Here is a 26,081-nt window from a genome sequence, read left to right as displayed (position 1 = left end):
TAGAACAGCTTAGGATGGAAGGGACCTTACAGATCATCGGGCTCCAACTTCCACTGCCATAAGCAGGGCTACCACCCACCAGATCATGTGCTCAGGGCTCCATTCAGCCTGGGCTTGAATGTTGCCAGGAATGAGGCACCCACAGCTTTTCTGGGCAAGTCTGTTCTGTGCAGGAATGAACTAAGACAATGAAAGATGGTAGAATGATAGAAGGGACATACTTAACTTGAACAAAGGATGCACATTCATTGAAGTCAGTGGAACCACAATCATTTACATTTAAGGTTTACCCCATTCCACAGAGTTCAACACATAAGACTGACAGGAGTCTCAGTGAAATGTTAAAGCTTAAGAGACCTGACAAGAGTTTTGAGGTCAGTTCTAGTTCTCCTTTCAACCCCAGCAAAAGACATGATTAATTATAATCTATATTGTGTAAAAACAAATAAGTATTGAAATGATTGTTGATTTAGGTTACGTCAGACATGAGCACTGCTGAAATACTTACAGTGTACTGAAGGATTAGTGCAACTGCAGCAGTTTTAAATATTGAAAGAAACCCAATTAATAACACTTAGCACTTACTATCTGTACTGTGTTTTGAAAATATAATTAATATCCAAACGTTCTTGGTAACAAACAAACCATTAGCCGTGCTTAATACCTACTGTACATTTAGAAATTAATTAGCAAATATTTATGCAAAGTAGTACTGTGTCAGTCCAAAGTGCTATTACATATGACCTGCTATGCTCATTTGTGGTTTGAGAATGTTTAAAGCCCAAATTGATAAATGTTATTAATCCAGCTGATTTATCTAGCCTTGTGTGCATGTAATCATCACTTAATGTCTTCTTTCTATAGATCAGTAAGATAGGGCTGTCTTAATAGATTCCACTCAAGAATATTAGCAAGACAAGAGAAGTCAAAAGCCTTATCTTCTTGTTAAAAGGCAAGGAAATGACAAATTGAAGGAAGCAGACATTTTTTTCTCTCTGTTAACCCACTCTGACTTTCCTGAAAAACATCTGCCCAGGCAGCTCCATGCATCAGTTGTTTCAGAAATGAACTCGGTTTGTCCAGTACTTACTAATTTATATGTTGACTGCATTTTACACTACAATGCATGCATCACTCTCTGGGCTGGTATGTATTAAGACTAACCTGATGAATATTTAAAAAAAAAGCAAGCCTAGAATGAAACTCTTGAGTGAATATTAAATTGCTATGTGACCTGTTTTTCCAAAGTGGTGAGAACTTTCAGGTTCACTTAATGCCAGAGACTTTTCTATTTGAAAAATTAGGTCATCTATTTAAGACTTTGTCAGTGAACCAAAGCCTACAGAACACAGAAGTATTTGCAAGGATACACCAACTTCAGACCAGAACTGAGGAACTGAGGAGTCCGACTTCTTATTATTTTTGAAAATTTTTGGTTTGAGGTTGAAATTCATCCACAGTGTTAAGCCTACTGCTTTTTAACTTTCAGTTACAGTCTCCAGGTTCTGTACAGTCCACTTCAGGACCCAAATTTGTTTTTTTGTTTGTTTTTTTTAATAATATGTAGTTAAAAACTACAACAGCTTTTATTATTATTGTTTTTATTTTCTGACCCTATTAGAGTATTGTACTTTAAATGATGGAAAGTGTCTGGTCTAGGCAATAAGCTTAAAGTGAACCAGTAACAAAAATACAATTCTTCAATGTTACTTTTCCTTATAGATTTCTATTTACATACTAATATTTTTTTCCCTTATGGATTAATAAAGGTTACAGATAAAGTTTATAAACAATAAAGGGTATCGATTATCTAAATGGAGAGACGTTACTTTTATGTTACTTACATACAACAACACTGTTTTTTGTTATACATAATTCATACAAAGACTTGAATGTAGCTTTCTGTATTTTTGACATATCTTCTGTTGTTTACACGACTACTGACTTAAGAACACCTGCTCCCCATCCATTTCCTCTTTTATTGGCGTCCTTCTTTGCATATGAGAATTGTGTTTCTTGTCCATTTAGGGAAGAAAATGTGTTAGGTTCTACAATGATGGGTTATTTTCACACAGTATAAAGAAAGGAATTATGTGACAGAGGAATATTATACCTATAGCTCAGTTATGAAAACAGAAATGGATAAAAATCCCATTATTGTAATTCAGTAAAAATACTTCTTAGTAGTTACATTCACAGAATCACAGAATGGTTGAAGTTGGAAAGGACCACTTGGGATCACCTAGTCCAATCTCCCTGCTTCATGCAAGCTCATTTTCCTTTAATAGCTCTTAGTAATTTTTTGTTGTTGTTGCTACATGTAGTTAAAACACAATAAAATGTACTCCGTAAAAGCGCAATCCACTCTGCCTTGAAAACCACCACCACTGACATTCCAAAGTGCCACATCTGACCTCTCCAGAAGACTTCCTTGTTGGCTCACTCATTATGAGCAACTCATTTCCTAAGTTCCAGCCTCCTGCACTCTGTGGGTGAAATGAATGTCAAGCTACATATTCTCCTGCCTGCGCAGCATTGAAAGCAATAATCTCTGCAAGCAGAAAGTATTGCTAAAACTTGATACAGCACAAGAAAGAATACTTCTTTCTTTCCTCGTTGCACTGCACTTGCAGTTGCAATCATTTCTTTGGGAACTGCATGACTTGAATTTCCTTCTGGACGTGCACATGGAGCTGCTCTACTGAAGAGCAGTGTGATGGTTTTACTTAGGCATTCTTGTGCCTATAAACGTCCATCATGAAATATTTATTTAGATTAGCGTGCGCTGTCCCCACGCAGTAACTCACAGAGTGCTGCCAGCTGCAGCACAGGCGGAAGGTAAACATTTCCAACCAGAGGACATGGAGCGAAAGGCTTTGGAACATCCTGAGCTATGAAAACGGAAAGGCTGAGCCTGCAGGTATTTCCCATCGCTCTCTGTCTCCCTGCAACCTGTCCTTGGCACTGCACACACATTCCCTTAGCAATGCAGGTTATTATACGGATTCGTAACACTTGGACTACCTCCCTGCTTCTCTGGTTGCTCTCTTTAGTTCACTTTGTTTTAAATTAGTACTCCTTTGTGCTTGGCAACTGGCAGCTAACTGAAGGAACTGAAAACCACTAGGCAAAAACACAGAATCATAGAATCACCAAGGCTGGAAAAGACCTCTAAGATCATCCAGCCCAAATGTTCACCTACCACCAATATTTCCCACTGAACCCTGTCCCTCAGTACAACAACTAAACATATCTTGAAACATTTGCTTTTCTTGAAACACGTGCTTTTCTGTTCTTCCTCCTCAACCCATTATGCTCTTCAGTAATCTGTTTTCAGTGTATTCTCTTCAGAGAACGATTTATATAGGTAACTCTGTATGTGTAATAGTCCCTTGGGCTACTGCACTACTGATTATTAAAATGAAACATAGAGGAAATATAGCACGTGAACACGCAGGTTTAAATGATGTAACTGACAGAAGTTTAAACCTTGCATTATACATCACTTCATTACTATGTAATAGCAAGAATTCAGCTCTAGAGGCATATAAATGAAACTATTTTTCTAGAAAATATTCATAAATTGCCAGTGAACACAGAACTGCTGGAATCCTCACCTACTTCAAAAGAAAGTTGTGTCCCTACAGGGCCCCTGAGTTTTATCAATAAAATGACAGTTTAGAGACATGAAATGAGAGTAACCTTTAGTGCAACAAAGGGAAAGACAGAAACAGGTCTCTCACTGGACAGGCTGCTGGCCACAATAATTGAGATGCTAACTGTTTGAAAATTTAACAGCACATCTTCTTTCTATCAATATCTTATTGTAATCATCACTTGACCTCTTTATTTGTAGCATCGATCACCTTGCTTTCTACTTTTTAATTGATAAACAGAGGCAAGTGTTTACAATGTATATCATAAGGATAAAAGCATGAGATCTGCAGACACTTATGTTGACTTCCTGCACAGAAATAAAGCCACACAGACTAATCTAGTCTTCAAAATGTTCAGCAGGAGATTGAGTCTCTGTTAGATCCCCAGAAAGCCTCTTTGGTATAAAAATTGAATCTACAAAGTTACAGGCAGTGCTCATCTCATACCACATTAATCCCCTAAGAAAGGAGAGAAGTAGAAAAGAAAGGAAAAAAATGCAACAATGCACATTGTACCAGAGCTCTGATTTTGTAAATCTGTAAGTACTCCTTTTACCTTTCCTAATCAGCATTGAGAGACATAACTTAGACTTCTGGCATCAACCACAGCTACACTGAAACCGCACATTTGCAAAAACTTGAGGAACTAACTCTTCTACCTAAAGCAAGAAGAAATCTTCATGAGAAACACCCCTCTGATGCACTTTTGAAAAGAGCAATATGCATAATAGAAATAAATCTGATATTCAACAGAAAATTTCAGAAGATTCATACCAGAAGAATATACATGTTAAAGCAAACCCCTAAAAAAGTCAAGTTGAACATGAGGAGTAGTAAGTTCTAACGCCAGTATTCCTGATAAAGCTTCAGTTAGAAGCTTCAGCAGAATCACCATACCCTGATGCAGACTATTTGCAAAATAAGAACAGTCTAGCTGAGTTTTCAGAAACAAAGAACTACAGTAAGTTCTAAGACACATCTGCCAGAACATCATCAAGAATGCTCTGTTACACTAAGTGCTCTTGCAGAGATTTAGAAAAGAAATGAAGAATTAAATGAAACCAATTTTCCAAACAATGTGTTTTACAGCTTTTACATAAGCATATATGTATATATATATATGTTCCTAAATTGTTTTACATAGGCCATGTTTGAACTTTTTCAATGTTAATGACTAACATTTTAAAATGCAAACTGAGTTTTTTCATAGGTCATAATAATATATTAACAAAATGCTGCATGAATTTATATGTAGGGTGCTCCAAAAGTAATGCCTCCTATTTATTTCCATGTAAACTACAACTGCTACAAAGAACAGAACAACACAGCCTGATAAATTCTCATCTACAGAACACTTTTCTTCAACATAGTCATGACCAGTAGCTATGTATTTTTGCCAGTGATGAACAACAGTCATCATGCCATACTCGTAACAGTCTGCACCAGTGCAAGTGACCTGCTGTCACTGTCACTACTACTGAAATGCACCACCCACCCCTCACTGTGCTCACATCCACTGTTTGGTCTCCAGAAACATTCAGCAATTGTCAGTGGGTACCATTTTTTTCTGCATGGAGAAATTCATTGACACCCTTTCACTTCATCCACACTTTCATCTCAGATGCCATTGTGTCAGAGTGCCCCTCTGCTGCCTTCTGTCACACAGCAACAAAATGAAATGGGGCATTGTTGGCAAGGTTCTACCTTTACTGCCATACCACCAACATCCACCTCTGATATTGCGGGCCAATATAATAAAATAGGAGGCATTACTTTCTGAGCTGCACTTGTACATACTTTTAGTCATTAGCAATTTTGAATGTACTATTTAGGAAATTACATTAGACAGGAATTTTTTAATATCTCTGAAGTAATATCTAGACTCAATTGGACTTTACATATTTCAAATGCATGCACGCAGCAGTCTCTGGCTTTGAATTTATAAGAGTTCTACCCTAACCCTATAGAAGTCAGGATCCAAATAACAACAAAAGCTGTTAGGATTACCCTACCCTAATACAGAAAACCTCCTGTCAGGATTCTGTCATCAACAACTGTTTTATAACCTCTGCATATGGAAAAGTTGATCACAGTATTTTGTACTCCTGTATTCCTATAGCACTGACTATAATGCATGCCGCTTCTTGATCAAACCATCTGTTCACCTAAACAGAGACTAATAAACTGAGAAATCTTTTTTCCCCTTGCATCGTGCAATTAAGGATTTGCTTTTAAAATTGTAATTAACCTGTTTCTACCTGACTGAATAAATAGGCTGAGCTGTGCTCCTGACATTGTCAGATACGACACTCCTAGTATGGGATAGAAGAGATTCGTGGAAATCAATTCGCTGAGGGTTACACGGATACTTCCGTAAAACAGCTGCCTAACAACAAAGTTTAAAAACAGAACAGATGACTAAAGAAGTTCATGTTTTGAAGATACATTACTTCTTCTGTTCTATTAGTAGAAAAATTATGTTCTTGCGAGCTTCATATATTTCACTTTCTTTTTCTCCCTTTCAACTGTGGCAAATAGCCAAATCTGGGAAAAAACAAAACAAAACAAAACCAAAACACCATAGCAAGAAGTTTCTACAAATTTCCTTTCATGGAGGAGAAAATAAAATAAAAATGCCTTTTGGCTTATTTCCCTGTCTGGAAAAGCTTCTGTTACCTTCACTTTGACAAACTCCTGTGTAGCAGACTACAAGGCTGACTGCTTCAAACGCCTCAGTCCTGCAGCTGGGACTTCTCCCAGCTCAAAACATTAAGTCAATTTTATTTTCTCTTTTCAAACTGAGAGACAGTGCTTTTTCTTGCAAGGAAAGAAACAACTCTTAGAAAAGTTTATGTTTGATGGAAGATTGGGATTTCGGGGAAAAATAAAAGTGAAAAAGAAAATATAACTTCCATCCTAAGTCAGCAAGAAGCACAGCTTTCATCAAGTGCTCTGAGCAGGTTTGAAAGAGCAGTATGATAAACCAGATTGAAGACTTACTAATGTATTGTCAAAGAGCAGAATTTAGCTCGCACTCTTGCTTGTCTTTAATATAACCTTTATGAATACTGCTTTATTGAAAGCAAATCTTACAAATGCTGCATGGACTCATGGCACCATGTTAGAGACAGTATTATATGAGAAGCATCTGCAAAGGTTGGCATGCAGAGTGGTAATAGTAAGCTACTTCACTTAAAAGGCATACTGTATACCAGCACAAAAGCATCTAATCTTGTAGCTCTCCGAAGCATCAGCTACAGTTTACTTAGATGCTTTCTCCTGGTATAACTATATAGACAGCATGTAACATGGTCAATGATTAAAAACAACAAGCAGCTTGGAGCCCTTGCAAAAATGCAAGTCCAGATAAAAATCAAACTCACTCCAGTGTTAAGGAAAATGGATAATGAAATACAATGACAAGTAAGCAAAAAAATGATCCAAAACTCTACTCCCTGCCAAAATAAACAAGAAGTGGGGGACACATAACTGAATTCCCATTTTTATTTGGAGCTTAACTGAAACATATTGAGGATAAAGTGCACCAATGAACAATAAATTTCAGAAAACCTAACTCCTTGTGTTTTGTTTCATTTCAAAGACAGAGTTGCCTCAATACTCAGTCTATAATTATGTACTTCAAATTTACCTTACTGAAAGAAGTCCTAATTCTCACTTCATAGGAGCAGATACACAGCATTGCACACCTGGTGAAATTGGCTACATCCAATAATGACCAACAGTACATGCTAAAACAGCACAAGCAATAATCTTTCCTTAAATGATTGGAACTGTATTTAAGTTTCCAATGACAATATGGCATCATATTTATTATAATTATAACAAACTAAATGAACCGAGAACTCGATTTGACAAATGCTAGCTAGCCACTAAAATTAAGCATCACCTTCTCTCTCTCCAGCTCACCTAGTAACTCTAAAAAGAAATTACCTCAGAAAGTTGAACACTTCCTAGAATTACTGGAGCTGTTGTGTATGATTTAGTTGCTCTTAACAATAAATATTAATGTGTGTGTACATTTTTGTCATAGGTGGCAACAATACAGTAAACAGTCTTCTTCGTAAAGGCAATTAATTTCTTTGATTACACTTCTTACGCTGGCTAAAATAGCTGGATGGCAAGTTTATTTTCAGATCTGGGAAATGAAGACAATTCTGTGGCTCATCTTCAGATTCTCCCTCCAAAACATTTGGGAAACATTAAAATAATAAACCCAAAGGTACAAAGAAAATGTATACAGCACTTGTACCATAGTATAAATATCCTTTGGAATGTGGCATGTGCTAAAACAAAAATACTACATCAACCTAGCATTAAGGTTGTGACCCAAGCCAAAAAAAGCAAGATAATATATCAGAGATTTATGTTCTGGCCTTCATCCAGCCTACTGCAAGTCTTGCAATCTATTGCATCTGATCTGTTAACAATTCTGGGTGAAAATATAATATCAAAGTTCAATTCAAGACATATCAATCTGATATTTTGAAGATGAGATTGGAATAAAGATAATTTATGGCATTATTTTGAAGCTTTGGGCCTTAACTCTTGTACTAAGTCTTCCTACAAAAAACGAAGCTCAATCACATAGCAGTACTCTACTAAAACGTGGGTTAGCACTGGGATTTGTTAGTATTAAGTGTAAGAAAAAATGACATGTGAAAAATGAAAATATACATCTGAGGTCCTTGCCTGTACAACCTCTGAACTGGTCACATGAAACAGATCCTCTGCCCACTTTATCACATTTGAAATTCTGTCCTGAAATGATTTAAAAAGATAGGACCAAAAACATCACAAAAAGAATGAGATTCTGTGAAGGCTTATGTACAACCTAGATAATACATATCCCTTGCTGACTCAAATTCTACTCTATCCATGTTAAGGCAGCATTTCCGAACTTTCATAGAAAAAAAAAAAGACCTTTCTTTTCCCTTTTTTGAAAAATAAAGGAGAACTCTTTTTTTCTACATCAGAGCTTTTCTCTACCTCTGCGCAATGCCTCATAACTGACTAGTCCTACAACTTTCTTAGTATAAGAACCCTTTCCAGCTCCTTGTTGTGCTGAGGCCTTTCAGTATCTTCTCCTTCTCCAGCAGTGACTTCTTCAGCAGTCACTACAAAGGTGATATCCACTTAAGAATGGACATTAGGAATGGACGAGAAGCATCTTCAACTCTGCAAGCTAATGCTGGCAGATCCACACATCCAATACAAACTATTACAAAGATAAGAAAAGCATAGCTTCAAATAGAGCCACTTCTTCAGCAGGTATTCTTACTATAGTATTCAATGGATGTTTCAGTTCAAACATCAGTGGGGCAAGGGCTTCTCCTAATATGACTCTGAGCAGCATTGTGGTAGCAAGTGCTATTGCTGGCACTTCTGCTGTACAAAAGTAAAAGCAGGATTAAAACAAAAAGATGAACTATTTATGTTTGCATATTACACTGGTATATATACACCTACCTAAGCAATACTCAGAATTAGTAGCAAGTGTTCCTTTTCCCTCCTGTACTCCTTGCTTCCACAATACCTCATGACCCATTCCAAGGCTGCGAAGATGACAACACAACCTGTTGGGGACTGGTAAGAACATAAGCAGTAACCACGTTTTTTTGAATAGAGAGGTGAAAACTGCAGCTGTGACTCCAGAACATCCAAATCCTATTTGAGTTAATTTGGAGAGGTTAACATTGTACCTTAAAACTGAGACAGATGCTTGAGGAGCCATAGAGTCATGGAATCACCAGGGTTGGAAAAGACCCACAAGATCATCCAGTCCAACCATTCACCTATTACTAATAGCTCCCACTAAACCATGTCCCTCAACACAACATCCAGTCGTCCCTTGAACACCCCCAGGGTCGGTGATTCCACCACCTCCCTGGGCAGTCCATTCCTGTGCTTGACTACCCTTCCTGAGAAGTAATATTTCCTAATGTCCAGCCTGAATCTCCCCTGCTGAGTCAAGTGAGGGTTGATGTCCTAACTCCTCATTTACTGTAACTCGTAAGGCCCTAGCAGTGCCTACCGTTGCTCACAAATACAAACAACAAGAGGCTCTCAGGGACTCAGTGAAGAAAATTGTTATTGTAGAAGTATTTCCTAAATACCTGTTGTGGAAATTGCTCCAAACAAACCTCATTCATTACTTTCTCAGCACAAGAGGTACCTGGAGCTTGTGAACAAAGGGAAGGAAAATGTTATCTTCCTTTTTCATACTTGCTTTATTGTGAAAAAAAGATATAAGACTTGAGTTACAAAGTTGTTGTTTTCTTGTGTAGACATGCTTTAAAATGTTCCTTTTTCTCACTAGGGGCAAAAAAATACACACAGAAATGGAAAGTCAGAAAGACATAAGCACATACACAAAGTGAACCGCATTGCCTTCTTTCCTTTCTTCTACAAGCAAGAGATTCCACTTCCTTGAAATAAGAAAGGCAGAGTATATTCTAAACAGTGATTGCAAATAAGTTGCAGCACAAATTTATTTAGAACAAAATCAGACATCAAATTAAAAATATTCCATGAAATAACTGCATTAGTGAAGAAACTAATGCTCTGCTTGGAACTGTTAACCCTTCAAATTAACACATTAACCTTCAGAGAGTGTGAATGATTTATGGCATAGTTATCACTGGCAGAGAGAGGCCAGCCATGGAACTGAAAAATATGTTTATTCCAGAAAAAGAAAGACAGGTTTGAGGTAGAAAAACAAGAGAACAAAAAACCAAATTTGAAGTAGCTCTGTCATACATACAAACTCACAAAGAGTTATTGTTTTTGAATTCATTCTAATTGCTTACCAAAGTCCAACCTTACATATTTAAAATAACATGCCAGTTAAAACTCATGTCAGAAATGGTCCTCTTACTGTGACCACAGGATATTTAAGTTACAAATGTTAGTAGAGTGTTTTATTAAGGGTAATGGCTGCATTACAAATTACAAGCAGAGGAATTACATACCAGGTATTACATTGCGTGCATTCCACTCCTACTATGCGAATGGCCAGATGAGCCCTAAAAGGCTAACTGCACTTGCTATGACAAAGTGGCCTTCTAAGCATGGCAGAACTGAAACATTATGAAGCTATCAGTAGTGATATGACATGATGTTATTGCGACTGTAAACATAAGGCAGATGCTTCTGTACTCAGACTTAAGCTCCATGCAAGCATGCTTGGCACAAACGCTTGTTACCCAAGAACAGCAGGGTTTTACTTTCCACAGTACTTGTGCCAGTAGAAGTAATTTCTCAAATGCTTGCAGAATGCAAATGCTCAGCTGGCCCTGTTCTAGAGTCATTCATTTGTAGCTTTTGAAGAACAGTCAAAGAACCTCAAAGAATCCCAACATTTTAAATGCTCTATGTTTTCTAGTATAGAGATTATTCTACTAACCTCTGCTCCTGAATGTTTTCAGACAACATTCGCTCAATCAGAAGAGAGCTGTAGAGCGCATCTTTCTATACATGGATCTCTCCAGTCCTAGACAGCTCCCTCAACTCTCTCAAACATACTATACAAGTTCTTCCTGTAACTTGGCCCAACACATCACCTTTTCTTTGTTTGTTATAGTTATTGTTTCTGCGTTTTGATTGTTTGATTGGTTTGCTTTTCTTTGTTTTTACAGAAAACCTTTAACGACCTTCAGTCCGGTTTTAACTTGGGATACAAATAGCTGTGTCTGAGTTTTATGTTACTTGTACTCCTGCATGCCTGGAATGACTGAGCAAGTTTTACACTGTTGAAACTTGAAAATTTCCATTTGCACCACCCTGCGACATTAGCAAATCAACTGGATGGCTACCTCTCCCATCTTAACGTAGTTTTGCACTCTACACCATTCCGGACTGATGGGAACATAAAGAGGACACCTAAATTGTCTCCAAAAAGGGTCTAAACTGAAGTATTCTACAACCTACATTTTTATCAGTTACCTGAATGCAGGTGTGGAATGCATTCCTAGGACAAAACTTTGGGGTGCTGTTGACTTTGGAGGGATGAGAAGCCTTGCAGAGGAATCTACATACACTGCAGCAACAGGCAATCAGCACCGTCACAAAGTTTAACAAAGTTAAGCACTCATTTCTGCACCTGGGATAGAGAAATACCTGACACAGGTACAGACTAGGAGATGACTGACTAGGGAGAAGTCCAGTAGAAAGGAATCTGGACATGCTGGTGACAGCAGGCTCAGCATCCAACAGCAGTGTGCCCTGGAAGCCAAGGGGGCATTAAATGCAGAACAGCCAGCTGGTCAAAAAGGTGATTCTCATACTATCACAGAATGGCTTGGTTTAGAAAGGACATGAAACACCATCTAGTTCCAATCCCCCTGCCATAGGCAGGGTTGTGAACCACTAAATCAGGTAATCTGGAACTAATATTTAGTGCAGCCTCGTGTTGAGTATTGTGTGCAGTTCTGCAATCCGCAACAAAAAAAGGGTGCTAAATTACTGGAAAATGTACAGAGGGTGACAACAAAGATGGTAACAAGTCTGGAAAGCATGTCCTGTGAGGAGAGGTTGAGGACACTTGGACTGTCTAGTATGGAGAAGAGGAACCCAAGAGGCAACCTCACTGCTCTCTACAACTTTAGGAAAGTTGTAGGACTACTTTCTTTAGGAAAACATGGCTATGATTCACTTTATTTGATTTGGAAGACGCCTGCCTTCGTTCAGAGCCAATAGAGAGCTAAAAGAAAACACTTACAGGGAATGATCTATCTGACATAGTCAGATATATGCTTTTGGATATGACTAAGTGCAAGAAAAACCTTTTTCTTTCAACTCAGTATCAGGGGATCCCAGCATGAATAGGTCTGATTTAGGTTATCTGCTCTGAAGATCTCTGTCCTTGACCAGGTGGTCCCACCCCCAGTGGCTTAAGTTGGACACAACAAACACCATTACTAGTCATTTTTGTAGTTATGGTGTTTAAACTAAAAGTGATGCAGAAGACAAAGTGTGTGGAGTAAACAGTGCGCTATTTTCCCTTGTTTATTACTGAGATATGGAGTCAGTGGCGTATGAAGAGGGGGTTTAGCAATCTAAACAGAGATGGTTTATCATGCACTTACCTTTGGGGATAGTAATCTGACATCCCAGGTCATACTCCTGCTGCAGCTGATAAAAAGCCACTTCCTGCAGCCGAGCACGCTCCAGCTCTGAGAGACTTTGAACGGGAACTGACTTCAGCCGAACGCTGCGCCCTGACATGCTGTTCCAAGTGAAATCACCCTACAGGAAATCAAATGGAAAAATATGAAGCATCATAGGGTATGCACAATTTAATAAACATAACTATCTCTTCTACTGCAAGGAGAAACAATGCACGTCCTCTTTTCTAAAAGGCCATTTTCCTGGACTTCTCTAACCTTTCAAATATCTTTGTTTTCCTAAGACTAACATTCCTTAAAAGGAGTACAGACATGCAAAACAAAGTCAATTTTGCCTGAAAACATTTAAGCAAGTATTGTTGCAAAAACATTTGGATTCCAGTAACCCAAAGCAAAAAGCAGGGAAAAAACAAAAAAAGCCCTTGTCTGCTTTTCCCAGCTCGTTTTTTTTGTACAGTAGTTCGTTGTCACTTCATTCCCTTCAATGCACATTCAGTCAGAGACGTGGATATATAGACATGGATCTATCCATAGGTCCATGGATAACATGCTTTTCTCCTCCAGTTTGCTAATCCCACTTCCCAAAGCTGTTCAGTGAGTAATTTTCTTTTCCAAAACATCCTACTCCTTACAATGTGACTGTGGTTAAAGCAAGATTGACTAAAGGATAATTTCTTTTACATTTCTGAAAAGCCATTATAACATATGCGCTACAATTTATACAATAAAAGAACATGAGATATGCTGCATCTCTGTAAGGTATCAATTATGTTTGGAAATAAAATCAAAAGCTTTGTAAGTTTTATCACCCACATGTGATGACATATATAAAAAGCCATTCTCATAGCTAGTATTTAGATCAGGTGAGAGAAATAATCATCAGTCTAACAGAAGTACAAGCTCAGAGAGAAGTTGAAAGACTGACAATGAACTTGAAACAAGAACTTTAGTATTCATCAAAGCATAATTAGAGAACACATTTTCCTACAAGAAGAAAAAGAAGAATTTGCTTTTCACTCTTAACTGTATTAAGTAAACATCAAGCATGTCAGTAGGTATAACTTGACAGATAATGGAAGAACTCTGTTTTACATCAGCTGAGGTGTAAAGACAAATCCATCAGCATGCCCTTCAACACTACGAACTTCATTCTCATTTGTAAGTACCTATTTTTAGTTTAAACTTCAACATGCTTTGCTCCATGATCATTTTTCACCACCACTTACATATAATCTGTTCTGCCCACAATCTCTGGATTCAAAGGATGCCAGCTGACACTGGCTGGCACTCCTCATTATGAAGATCAGTAAAATCTGACTTTATTCAGATGCTCTGCATCCTATTGTACGGAAACATCTTTATGTATGTGTTTCCATATCATATTGTAACAATGTATCTATCTATCTACACACGTACAAGAAAGACAAGGATCTCCTGGAGAGAGCTCAATGGAGGGCCAAGGGGCCTGGAGCATCTCCCCTTTGAGGAAAGGCTGAGTGATTTAGGTCTGTTAAGCCTCAAGAAAAGAAGACTCAGAGGAGGTCTGATTAATGTTTATAAGTAAGTATCTTAAGCATAGGAGCTAAAGATACATGGCCAACCTCTTTTCAGTGGTCTGTGGGGACAAGGGGAATTGGCCATAAACTGGAGCATACTAAGTTCCACAGCAATATGTGAAGGGACTTCTTCACAGTGAAGCTGACAGAGCACTAGAGCAGTCTGCCCAGGTAGGTTGTGGATCCTCCTTCTCTGGAGACATTCAAGACCCATCTGGATGCCTACTTGTGCACTCTTCTGTAGGGAGCCTCTTTTGCAGGGGGGTTGGACTCGATGATCTCTAGAGGTCCCTTCCAACCCCTACAATTCTGTGATTCTGTACATAGCTATGACTGCACATGCATTCACATGTATGAGAGACAAGAACATCACAAATATGCAGCACCATCTAGCAATGTAGCTGAAAGGAACAATGCATTGAAGGCCTTTTCTTGTAACCCATGAAATGTGTCTGAGTTCCTCAAGAGGCTTTTATTATTGTAAACACTTTTTGCAAGTCGTTAGGCAATCATGACAGATGAAGCTGTCACCTTGACCTGAACAACACTCTATCTACATGTTAAACGAATGTACTACGCCCAATATTTTTTATGATATGCATATTTATGCGTATCACATATGCAAACTCTTGCACTAAGCCCAGGATTTGACCACTGGAATTTAGTTTTTGCTTTTTCTTTCTGTTGCTCTTACACTTCTCCACTGCTAACTAGCTAGACTGAGTAGTCTCTAATGAAAGGTTTGCAAGGTGATGTAAGCCAAGCTGACTAGCTTAACTTGAGTGAAACCAAAGCAGAAAGATTCATATAAACCTGTTTTGCAAAACTGCAAGTAAATGTTTACATTTTTGAAAAAGCTGTTGTCATTTACAGTTAAAAGTGATCAAGAACAGAATCCACCATCAGACGATGTATACCAAGAAACTAATTCCTTTCCAATCATGATAATACAGAAGAAAAAACTTTACAAGTACAGAAATATGCAACTCAATCCCCATGAACATCTCACGTACAAAATGTTCTACAGTCAAGATGGTAAAAAGAGAGAACTACAGGCCTTTGGGATAGATTTTTCTGGATTTTATCTTATCTATTTCTCTTAGATGAGCATTTTCATAAACAAAAGTACCAAAGATATACATTTATTATGGTAGGCATAACTGGGATGTTTATATTTTGAAATGGGAAGGAATGAAAAACAGAGAATTGTGAGGTAACGGCTTATTAAGACTGGAAAGTTTTTAGATCATCTCCTGTTTCCTGTAGAGCACAAAAACCAATGAGGTATATAGGGCTTTTAGGAACTACTGCAAGTTAAATACATACTCCTTAACCGGAATTATGTATAGACACATGAATTATTGTTATTTTTTTATAAAAATCAACATGGGCAAACCTAATTCTGGAGGTAGTTGCATCCTCTTCCTCTCCTCAGACATAGCTGTGTAACTGCAGGCAGCAAGGTGCACCACTGCAATGGTTGTTGAACACAGCCACATAAGTTTAACTCAAAGAGACAACATTTACTGGCATCACTGTTCTGCTTTTGAGACCATAGCAAGCTTCTCTGCAGAGCTCTGCTGCTTTATATGAGCAAATCAGCCAGCTCAGCACTGGCTTAGCAATCCTACTCAAGCTAATTTTACCTTATTATGGCTGCATCTCATCTCTCCCTTTAAAAATATAGAAATAAATCAAAATTAACATGTCAAAGGTTTACAACCAAGAGAAAGAAAGTCCCATACCAGATGAAGATTGCCCCTCTCAACCAAGATTTTCATTCTGTCGGTCTGTAAGCTCCCCAAACACCTCTGGCACTCACCAGCTTGGCCCTTGTTGGCTAAAAATGGTCGGATGCATCCTCAAATTCCACAACAGCTCGTTAAGCAGCAATAAAGAACTTGGAATTGCACTGCCCAGTCTCTGCACTACATAAGGCATTTTTCTTTCTTACTTGATGTGTTTGATAAGATCTCTGCTAGGTCACATTAACATAGGGTTTTACTATGCTAATGGAACACATGAGTAATTAACTGAAATATTTTTGGAAGATCATGTGTTAGGGCCAGTGGAATCTCCTAATCTGTTAAAGCAGAGGCTGCAGAAACATTTCCTTGAAAAATTCTGTTTTATTTGGCAAACAAATATCATTCTTCTATGAGCCAAAGTACAATATTTTACGTCTTAATCTACTCACAGACTCTTATGCTTTGTGGGACAAAAGGTAACTTAAAAGCTTCATCTCCCTTCTAATGCGCTGAGGAATTTTTGCATACAGCCAGCGAATTTCTGCAACATCAACTGGGCTTGGGAGAGGTCCAGAAAAGTCAAGATTCCTTTGGGAAGGGGTACAAGTGCACTTAGAAATATCCCAATTGCGTAAAGCTATTCTGTACTATGTGGGACAACTGAAGGAGGAAAAGGGCAGGATAGACAAAGAGAACATTCTCTGTTTCTCTCTCTGAGGAGGCACGCTTCATCAGCCTCGTTCAACTAACAGCCTGACATACATCCTTGCAGAAGCTTAAGAGGAACAGAAGATTTTTAAGCACCAAGTCAGGGGATTTGTTTTTTGAAGTCTGTGCCCTGCATATGTGTTCAAACATACATACTCAGCTTTTTCTCTGTTTAGACTGTAGGACTAATTAGAACATGGTCTGTAAGTGGTTCCTTCATCAGCAAGAAGGAAAATAAACTGCAGACAAGATTGTAAACAGAAATATTGCTCTGGGATAAAGCGATCACCCTGATAGGCACAAACTGCTAATTGTGAGAGTGCTTTCATAATCGACTTTTACGAAACCTTAACCAGAATAAAAGCCTTTTCCAGTTTCTTCTGCCAACCAGTCACTTCTTTTCCCTCACATTTGCATTTTTCTCTCTGGCTTTCCCATTAACATCTAACATCTTTCCTCCTCAGAACTGAGCAGTTCACTTATCAGGCATGTAACTGAAATACCAGAGCAGATGACTCAGCAGAGGAGATGAATGATTAACTGCATCTTCTGCCTTTGAAAAATAGTCCACTTTTCCCATATTTCTTGTCCACCGTCATAAACACTTTTTAACAAGATACAGACTGCAGTTTTACTGATATTTTTACAAATGTTTTCTTTAGGGGTTGGGTGTCCAGTGACCCTGAAATAAACACGTGTGGTACATCTTGACTTCAGCAACACTGTTCTCTTAAATTACTCCTAGGCATCTGCGAGCTACTCTTGTGTGCTTTACATCTTTCCCGTGAGCCTCTGAAAAAGAGTATTTCAGTTGTGTTGTAATGAAGTCTTGTTCTTCTATCCTTCGTACAGTACAGAAATGGGCTGACAAACACTGAAAGGAAACCTGAATGCAGATAACAAACACACTGGCCATTACCTCTGTTGATTACTATGGAGCTTTAAGCCTTCATGAGCAATGTGGATTGTGCACAGGGTAGGAAATAGACACCCCTCACACAAGGCAGTTTTAGATAATACAGTATTTTAATGCAAGATGCAGAAAGCAATTTTTATCTTACTGCATTATTGTCAATGTTAATGACTTTAGACTGTACTCATTTAGGTAAATACCATTATCAGATTAGCTGTCTACTTTTCATTAGTCTTTTGCCGAAGCCCATTTGAAACCACTAAGATTAAAACCAATTATGCTTCCTTGTTTTTTCTCTTACCTTAGCAATACTTAACCATATGTTTATAGCTAGGTACATCTCCACTGTAAAGGAGTTCAATATTTCACATGCAAGAAGATTATATTGCAATAATATGGCAAAAATGTCTTAATTTTGTTTGCTTAATTACTACCCTAAGCTTCATGAAACTGTGTGTAGTTACTTCTTTACAAGCCTCTCACTTATACTGGTAATTCATTTCAACTCTCTCTAAAATAACTTCTACACTCCTCAGCCATAAACCCTCAGATTTTGACAGTTCATATTCCCCCAGCACTGGATGTCTGTACACACAATCTCTCTCTTCCTCACTTCTCTCCAGCTGATGTTGATAGGAGGAAGCTTGAATCTGACAGCCTTTCATTGAAACTCCTTCATTTAAAGCCAAGGTACAAAGCACAGCTCCTGGCAGGGCATGAAGGGGAAGTGGGAATAAACTACAGAAAGTATCCAGCACTAAATGCAGTTAAGGACAAATGCCTAATCCTTTACTAAGGCCATCTCTGGATTAATCAAGAGTTGGAAAAGACCTGGATGATATGGGTGAGAAACAACCTCATTCTTTCTGCCATCCCATCTCCAGATGATTCTCCAAAAGCAGGTAGTGTATTCCTTTCTAGATCCCATTACAAATCACTGCAGCCTAGACTGCTACAGTTTCTCCAAACATCAGAACAGCTATCTCCAAGGGACTGCTGGTATGAGAAAAGGAATATAGAATCTGCCTTTCAGATTACCAAAATGGCATCTCTAAATACATAATTAAGTATGGAGAAGCACAAGATTTACTGCGTGACACTGAGGCATTCAAAGGCAGACATACAAAACACAGAGCCCCCAACAATTAATCTTCATTAAGAAAGTCTGACTTCATTAACGTCATTATCTAGGTTGACATCCTGTTCCTCTTGACATCAGTGGAAAAATTATTAATGTCTCTGCTAGGAAGAGAGTAGGTACAGCCTGATGATCTTGTGTATCACTTTGGAGTCTTGCATGAGATAGCTTATCTCAAGCTCCATTATACTTACGCATGCTAAATAATGCATGTGAAGAAAAAAACCTATTAGTTTTGGCAACAGATCACACTTCACTAAGCAGCACTGTAGGTATCAAAGCTATTTGATGGCAATTAATATAACCATGGCATTGCTAAGGAGAGGCACTTCCTCATTCTGAGCTGTATCCTGCCTTGTTCCCAGGGCTGTGGACTGTCAGCTGGAAAACAGGACACTTGGGATTGGTGCTGTGCATAGCAAGCAAGCCCTACAGTGCTGCCAGGCGGGCATTCCCCCCACAGGGCAGGCAGAATGCACATCACCAGCAGAAATATTCAATGGAGTGAGACAGCATGGGCCTGTGCCCAGGTAAAGAAACATGGTTCAGAATTCCACAACGGTAATTTCCATTTATCAGGGAGTGTATTAAAAAAAAAAAAGAAAGAAAGAAAGAAAGAAAGAAAGAAAGAAAGAAAGAAAGAAAGAAAGAAAGAAAGAAAGAAANATTAAAAAAAAAAAAGAAAGAAAGAAAGAAAGAAAGAAAGAAAGAAAGAAAGAAAGAAAGAAAGAAAGAAAGAAAGAAAGAAAGAAAGAAAGAAAAAAGAAAAAAAAAACCAAACCAAGAAGCCCTTCTAACTTTAGTCTAAGGATAAACAGGGAGCGGAAGAATAATCGTGTTTTCACGGCAGTATTAAAATTGTTAAAATAAAGGGGAAAATATTTCCTGTTCCTCTAGGATCAACCTCTCCAAGTTTTCCAAATGCCTCAGGATACTGTTTCATGTTTAGAAAAGTTAATAGCATTCTCTTAAAAAAAAAAAAAAAAAAAAAAAACCACAGAAAAAAAACCTTGTATAATGGAGACACATTTCATTCCTCTTCTAATGTTAATGTATGCGACTGAAGTAAAAAAGGTATCACCTAGCAAAACATTCATCCCTAGCACATTCTCTCTGTACCAACCTTTTATCTATGCAGAACACGAATCTCCAGTAAAATGCATCAAAAAAACAAACACCAAGATCAGATTTTCAGGATGCCTTGCTTCACTGGACATCAATATGTTTGGAGGAATGCATCCAGAAGCATTATAATTAGAGCCAGAAGAGTCTGAATGCTTTTGTGGAGTAGCCAAAATGGAGAAAAGAGCATCTTAAAACACTCTAAATGTAGTTGAAGTTCTACTGGACTTCATGTGAACATATTTCTGTGTATTTCTGTCAATAAAAGAGAGTTAAGCCACGCTGTGCTTTGCTGTTGTTGCATGTGTACAGTAACAAGCTGCAGCAACTATACAGTGTTTTCAGCCACCTCACCACAAAAGATCTGGGATAGCCTGTGCTGATTAAGGTAATAAAATTCATCCCTTTCATCAGTTCCCATACTGTTTTTTGACAGGTTGCTGTAATTTATTTCTCAAGTGTAAGAACAGTTTCCTGCTTGACCAGATATAATGTGAACTGTGCAAGCTAATGGTAGCTGACCCCAAATCAGACACAATAGCTCCATGAGTATTATTTTTAGTGGCAAAGCTGCCTTAAATAGACCTTGTTCCAGTCTCTGCTACCAACACAAACTTGCTCCTGCTCAGTGTTCACGCGCATAGGAAGGAAAACAAATAGTCATATGCTGTGTCCATGTTTACCTCTGTCTCAAATCAATAAGTAGATGGGCTCAATCTGGAGGACAGTTTTGTCTCAATTCTGCAGACCTGGGAGCCAGAGGACATGCTGCACACACCAGTGCACTGCAGAACTTCCATTCATACCATATGCATAGAAGCATAGAAGGAATCATTTAGACTGGAAAAGGTCTCCTAGATCAAGTAAACCATCAGCCAGACCCACAAATCCCACAGTTAAAACATATTATTTAGTGTCACACTCACATTTCTTGAATACTTCTAGAGATAGGATTTCTCCTAATCCTAATGAGGATGATGTAAAACATGAAAATATAAGGCCTGAACTATATGGGAAATACATTTAAACAATCTAGACTAAACAAGTATAAGCATAAGTCCTATTTGTAACGTTTTTAAACCTGAAGCAGTACAACCATGCTCCTGTGAAGCAATAAGGAACACAGGACCTTCTGCTTTTTGGCTTGTTTTAAACGGGGATATAGGAATCTACAACTACCTAACAGGAGGATGTGGTGAGGTGGAGATAGGGCTCCTCTCCCATGTAATTAGTGACAGGACTAGAGGGAATGATTTCAACTTGTGTCAGGGGAGATTCAGCTTGGATGTTAGGAAATAATTCTTCACTGAGAGAGAGGTCAGGTGTTGGAATGGGCTGCCCAGGGAGGTGGTGGAGTCACCAGCCCTGGAGGCATTCAAGAAACATTTAGATGTACTGAGGGACATGGCTTAGTGGAAGATAAAAGTGGTAGGTAGATGGCTGGACTGGATGGTCTTAGAGGTGTTTTCCAACCTTGATGATTCTTCCTGGGACTGCAGCTAGTACAGCACATAAGTTAGCTATTTCTGGATTCAGTAACAAGAATCAATTTGACTGTGGTAAATGCTTTTAACAGACTATGAGTGGCATCTATTTCTATTATACTCAGTGAAAAAGTAAAAGAAAATACTAACTTATTATCTGAAAGAAATGCGTGAGAAAGCACATTTATCATTTCCAGATGATTCAAAAAATCACACCAAGTAACGTATACAAGATTTATAAATATACAAGTATTTTAGTTTACCTTCTGGATTTTGAGCTTTTAAGATACATAGAGATTGCATTATCTGACTCAAGCATACAACTAGAATCTCATTATGAAGAAAAATAAAATAATTAATGTCAAGACTCCAAGGACTGGGATTTGACTAATAATAGCAAAGCCTTTAATTAAATACAAAACCCCATTTGTATTGTTTCAAGTGGTCCAAATTACTATTTTCTATAAACTCTGACATTACATACGGAAAGTAAGTATTATATCTTAGTCAAAGGAAAATGTAATTTGTTGCATGCAGAACAGCCTCCCAGATTACCTTCATACCAGCTCCGGCTGGAAAGACATACTAATACCTAAAGGAGAGGTGCAGAGGTTGATACAAGCCAATGGGAACAAAATGCAAGCCATCTCCAAATATTTGCCTTTAGAAACACAAGAGTAAGAGCTCTTGGTTGTTAAACTAAAACAGAGAGGTATCAGGACCAAGGCTGCACCTACTGGATTAGAGCAGAAGCTGGACCCAGGCTTTCATCCTCATCCCATCCCTTATCAGGAAGCTGCTGACTGCTCCAGCATCCACTCCCACTTCCCTACGTACCTGTAACTGAGGCTACTATGCCCCTCTAGAGCAAGTTGCTACGCACAAGAAGTGAATGGATGGCTCTCAAAGTTGGTTTGGGGACACCTAGCAGGGCCTGCCCTCAACATGCATTGTGCTCACAGAGAGGATGTTACTTCACTGCAGTTTGTCTTCACATGCAAGTGAACTACCCACTTCCAGTTCAAAAATGGCTCTGGTTATCTAGGTTATTATGGCACAATTATCTACTGCATCGGCTTCCAGTCCATGCTGAAATAAAAATGTTGTACAAGCCCTTCCCTTACATGAGTTTTCTTTGAGTCATGAATTTGTGTTATTAACACCACTACAGGTGCCAGTGACACAGCATGTGTAAACCTTGGCGGCAAGGACAGGCACATTTCAGACATGTAGAAAGTAAGCAATTAGATTGGGTGGCTTATGCTCATTTTGCTTTATAATCACCCCACTCTTTTACAGTGTTTACACATACAAACCCTACCCTTTACTAAGCACCCATGTTGGGCACTCTGGCAGAGGTCTGCACCAGCAAGTCAGCTGAGATGCTCTGGCAATCTATACCTGTTTATTGGAGTTGTGTTTGGTGGTTTGGTTGTTATATATATAATACACAAGATACCAAATTCCCATCCATATCAACAGCTATTCTGGTGTTCCTATTGCTCTCTCAAAGACCCTGCACAGTCAGTTCTCTACAGAAAAGTTCAGAAAGTACAGAAAATTCAAAAAGCACTGCTGCATCATTTCTTATTAAAAAAGCAACACAGCTGCACACATGCATCTGCTGATATGCTATTAAATATCATTCAAGAGTTTGAAATGTTGAACTTGAACTATGCAAACTGCTCTGAGTGAACATATAGCTGCAAATCAGACTGATGGATCAGTGCATATACCTGGAAAGACAATTAAAAAGCACATAGATGCTTTATTATGAATGAAGGTGGAGGCTTGTTAAAAATATGGGCTTCCAAAGCAAGAAATGTAAAATGGATCCACACAAATAAAGCCACTGTGGTGCAACATCAATACTCAGGAAGGTGCATTTTGTAAACTGCCCCTCTGGCCTGAGGTACCCCAAGTTCATACCACGTGCCTGCCAAAGACTGCAATTTCTGTCTTTGTTTTTAGGCAGCACATTTATTTTGGACAGAGAGAGGGAAAAATAGCCCATAAAGTTCCCACTGTTATGAAAAACAGAAACAATTGCTAGCGTTACAAGCTCCTCATGGACTGAGCCAGAAGATGAACAGCTCTTATTCTCCACTCAGTTAAGCACAGCTAACCAAAACTTAGAAACTGAGAAACATCGCAGTCAAGTCCATAAAACCTGATGCTTACAGAAACTGTTATTTGCCAAACTGAATCTAGCTGTAACTGTCAACCCATCAGTTTTTGAGAAGCCTCTCCCCAGAATGTTTTCTTGCAGCTGCCTCAGTTACAGCCTTCGCAAAGGCAGAATACAGAGCATGATAAACGTCGCAAGCATCACAGACTTCAAGGCAAGGCTGCACTTGATGAAGGCAGTCAAATACAAATCTGCTTAATTATGCAGTTTGTTTTGAAAAAGTAATTTCACTTCTCCTTCCACAGTTTCATTCCTCTAACTACAAAAACATGCAAGGTAATGAAATTAGTCTTCAACAGTACTTGAGGGTTCTCCATGTGTTGATGTAGCTCCAGAGCCTGGCAAGTGGTAGGCAAAGCTAGTGCTTTCCCCAGAGGCAAAGCTGTTCTATTTTCTTCAAACTTCAGTAAAGAACAAAAAAACAAAACAAAACAAAAAAAAACCACAACAACAACAACAACAAAAACCCAGAAATCGCTATGAACATCACATTCAGCACATGCTCTCCATCCCACTTACCTCTACCTCATCATGTTTAAGATTAATCAGTTTTCTTACCCATTAACTAAGTTCTCGTGCGTCTTCAGCGTCCTTCAGTACTTGATCAAACCAGATCTGAATTACGAGGTTGACTCCAACTACGACTTTTTGCAAAATAAGCTTAATGTAAAAACAATGTAGTTGTCCTGAAACTGTGCACTGAGTGTCCAAGAAAGAACCCAGCTGAAGCAGCTATGATTCCTCATATACCTTTGTCTGCCAGAGGCTCCTACGGTCATGAATCTTAGGGGGAAAATTGGATCTCTTTGTTTTCTCTGCGTGGAAGAAAGCTGGGAGTCCAGCACAGCTGAGAGCTGTGTCACACAGCGCCTGTGCATCAGAGGCAGGCAAGCTGCAACTGACTTCCCCACTTCTTATTTCAGAGAAAATGTTTTGAGCAAGTATGAGGAGTGGTTAGGAAGGGGCATGTCTCCCCTCAAAAATCCCTCTTCCACATGGCTGTACAAACTCAAAACTGATTATAACTGCACAAGCTTTCCCTATTAGGAATAGCTGAAAGAATGCTGGAAGCAGCTGCTGCTATTCCTTGGAGCACAGCGGACTGCACTTGGTGTTTTCTGTCTGACCTTCTCATGCAGCCAGTTTGCAGCCTTTTTAAACACCTTTAAAAACTTTCTGCTCAAACAAGCAAATCAGCTATATTTATAACACCACTTTGACAAGAGCAATGAAGAGGCTATTTTACACAATTTACTGGGGGGAAAAAAAAAACACAACCTTGATGAAGGCACTGCTTCATAAATAATGTCTGTCACGTCCACCGTCTGCATATACAATGCTGTCATCTATAGTGCGTGGGCTGGAAGCGTAGGCAATTTGTGAAAAACAAACACTGAATCACCAATGACTTCAATTGCAGTTCCACACTACCTGGCTTTTCACCAAATAAGCATGCAGAGTGACAAGTTTGTTTCTCAACTTGGGACTCCATCAGATTGCTCACTGAAGAGAAGCCACAGGAGATGGTGAGGGAGAACATGTGATGTTTTCCCCATCAATCTACCCAGATGCTTTATTTACTGCTACATCTAGATGGGCTGAGCAGCCATGATCTGCCTGAGTGAGGCAGCCAGCAACTTCGGGTCAGAAGCATGCTCTGGAACATACCTAGCAGCCACCAGTACTGCCTGCTACAACCACACTCACACATCACACGTCTCTAATTTCTAAGACTTACCCAAAGACTACGGAAGTCAAAGCAAACACCTCAGCACTTTCAGTACCTCTTAGTCTAGACATCCTCAAACCACGTAGCTCTTCAGCTTCATTTCCATTCTTTTAACTATCACAGAGTGGTGCTAAGCACAGCTGGGGTGTCACCATGGAGCAAGGCACCATTCAAGACTTCTAAAGAAAAGCTGTCCTACTGAATAATCCTTTCGGACAAGCACTGTCAGTGTCTTTACTCCCATCTCAACACAAACCAAATACACTGAAACTAAATTTATCTCTCCTCTTCAAAATGCTGTAGCCAGAGATCAGCCTCCTGCTGGTCATCTCAAAATAATGCTGTACATTTGCACCACTTGACATCTTTCTTCAGAATCAAGTTTCTTCAGCCCTTATGCCTTGTGTTATTATTCTTTGAATTTCTTCTAACAAAAATAATAATAAAATAATAATGTAATTTGCATGCATAACTAGAAAGGGAGATATACTCATCCAGAAACTCATTCATTCGAGGTATTTGAAGAAGGAACTACCACTTTCATGCTCTGCAAACAATAAATCTAAAAGTCCCCAATATTTTCTGGTGGTCTGCAGGAACACAAAATAAAGTTGGAGTGAAGAATCAAGTTTGGTTTTCCCTGCACGCATTTATGAGCTCCAGACAAGGTTATGTTCCTTGAACTTTGTTAAAATA

General features: G+C 38.7%; 1 protein-coding gene across 5 annotated transcripts in view; it reads right to left on the bottom strand.

The window, feature by feature from the left end:
- ARHGAP6 (Rho GTPase activating protein 6) overlaps positions 1–26,081 on the bottom strand; it is a 281,800-nt gene that overhangs the window by 42,788 nt on the left and 212,931 nt on the right. For 4 of the 5 annotated variants that reach the window (XM_015887037.2, XM_015887072.2, XM_015887055.2 and 1 more), the window contains one exon: positions 12,761–12,920. In XM_015887037.2, coding sequence (XP_015742523.1) covers positions 12,761–12,920 — 160 coding nt within the window. Of the gene's footprint in view, positions 1–12,760; positions 12,921–24,214; positions 24,579–26,081 lie in introns of those variants that run through there. The other variant, XM_015887063.2, reaches the window with a different exon arrangement.

Source organism: Coturnix japonica, chromosome 1 (genome assembly GCF_001577835.2).
Source record: "Coturnix japonica isolate 7356 chromosome 1, Coturnix japonica 2.1, whole genome shotgun sequence".
Lineage (NCBI taxonomy): Eukaryota > Metazoa > Chordata > Aves > Galliformes > Phasianidae > Coturnix > Coturnix japonica.
This window is presented reverse-complemented; position numbering and strand designations above follow the sequence as displayed.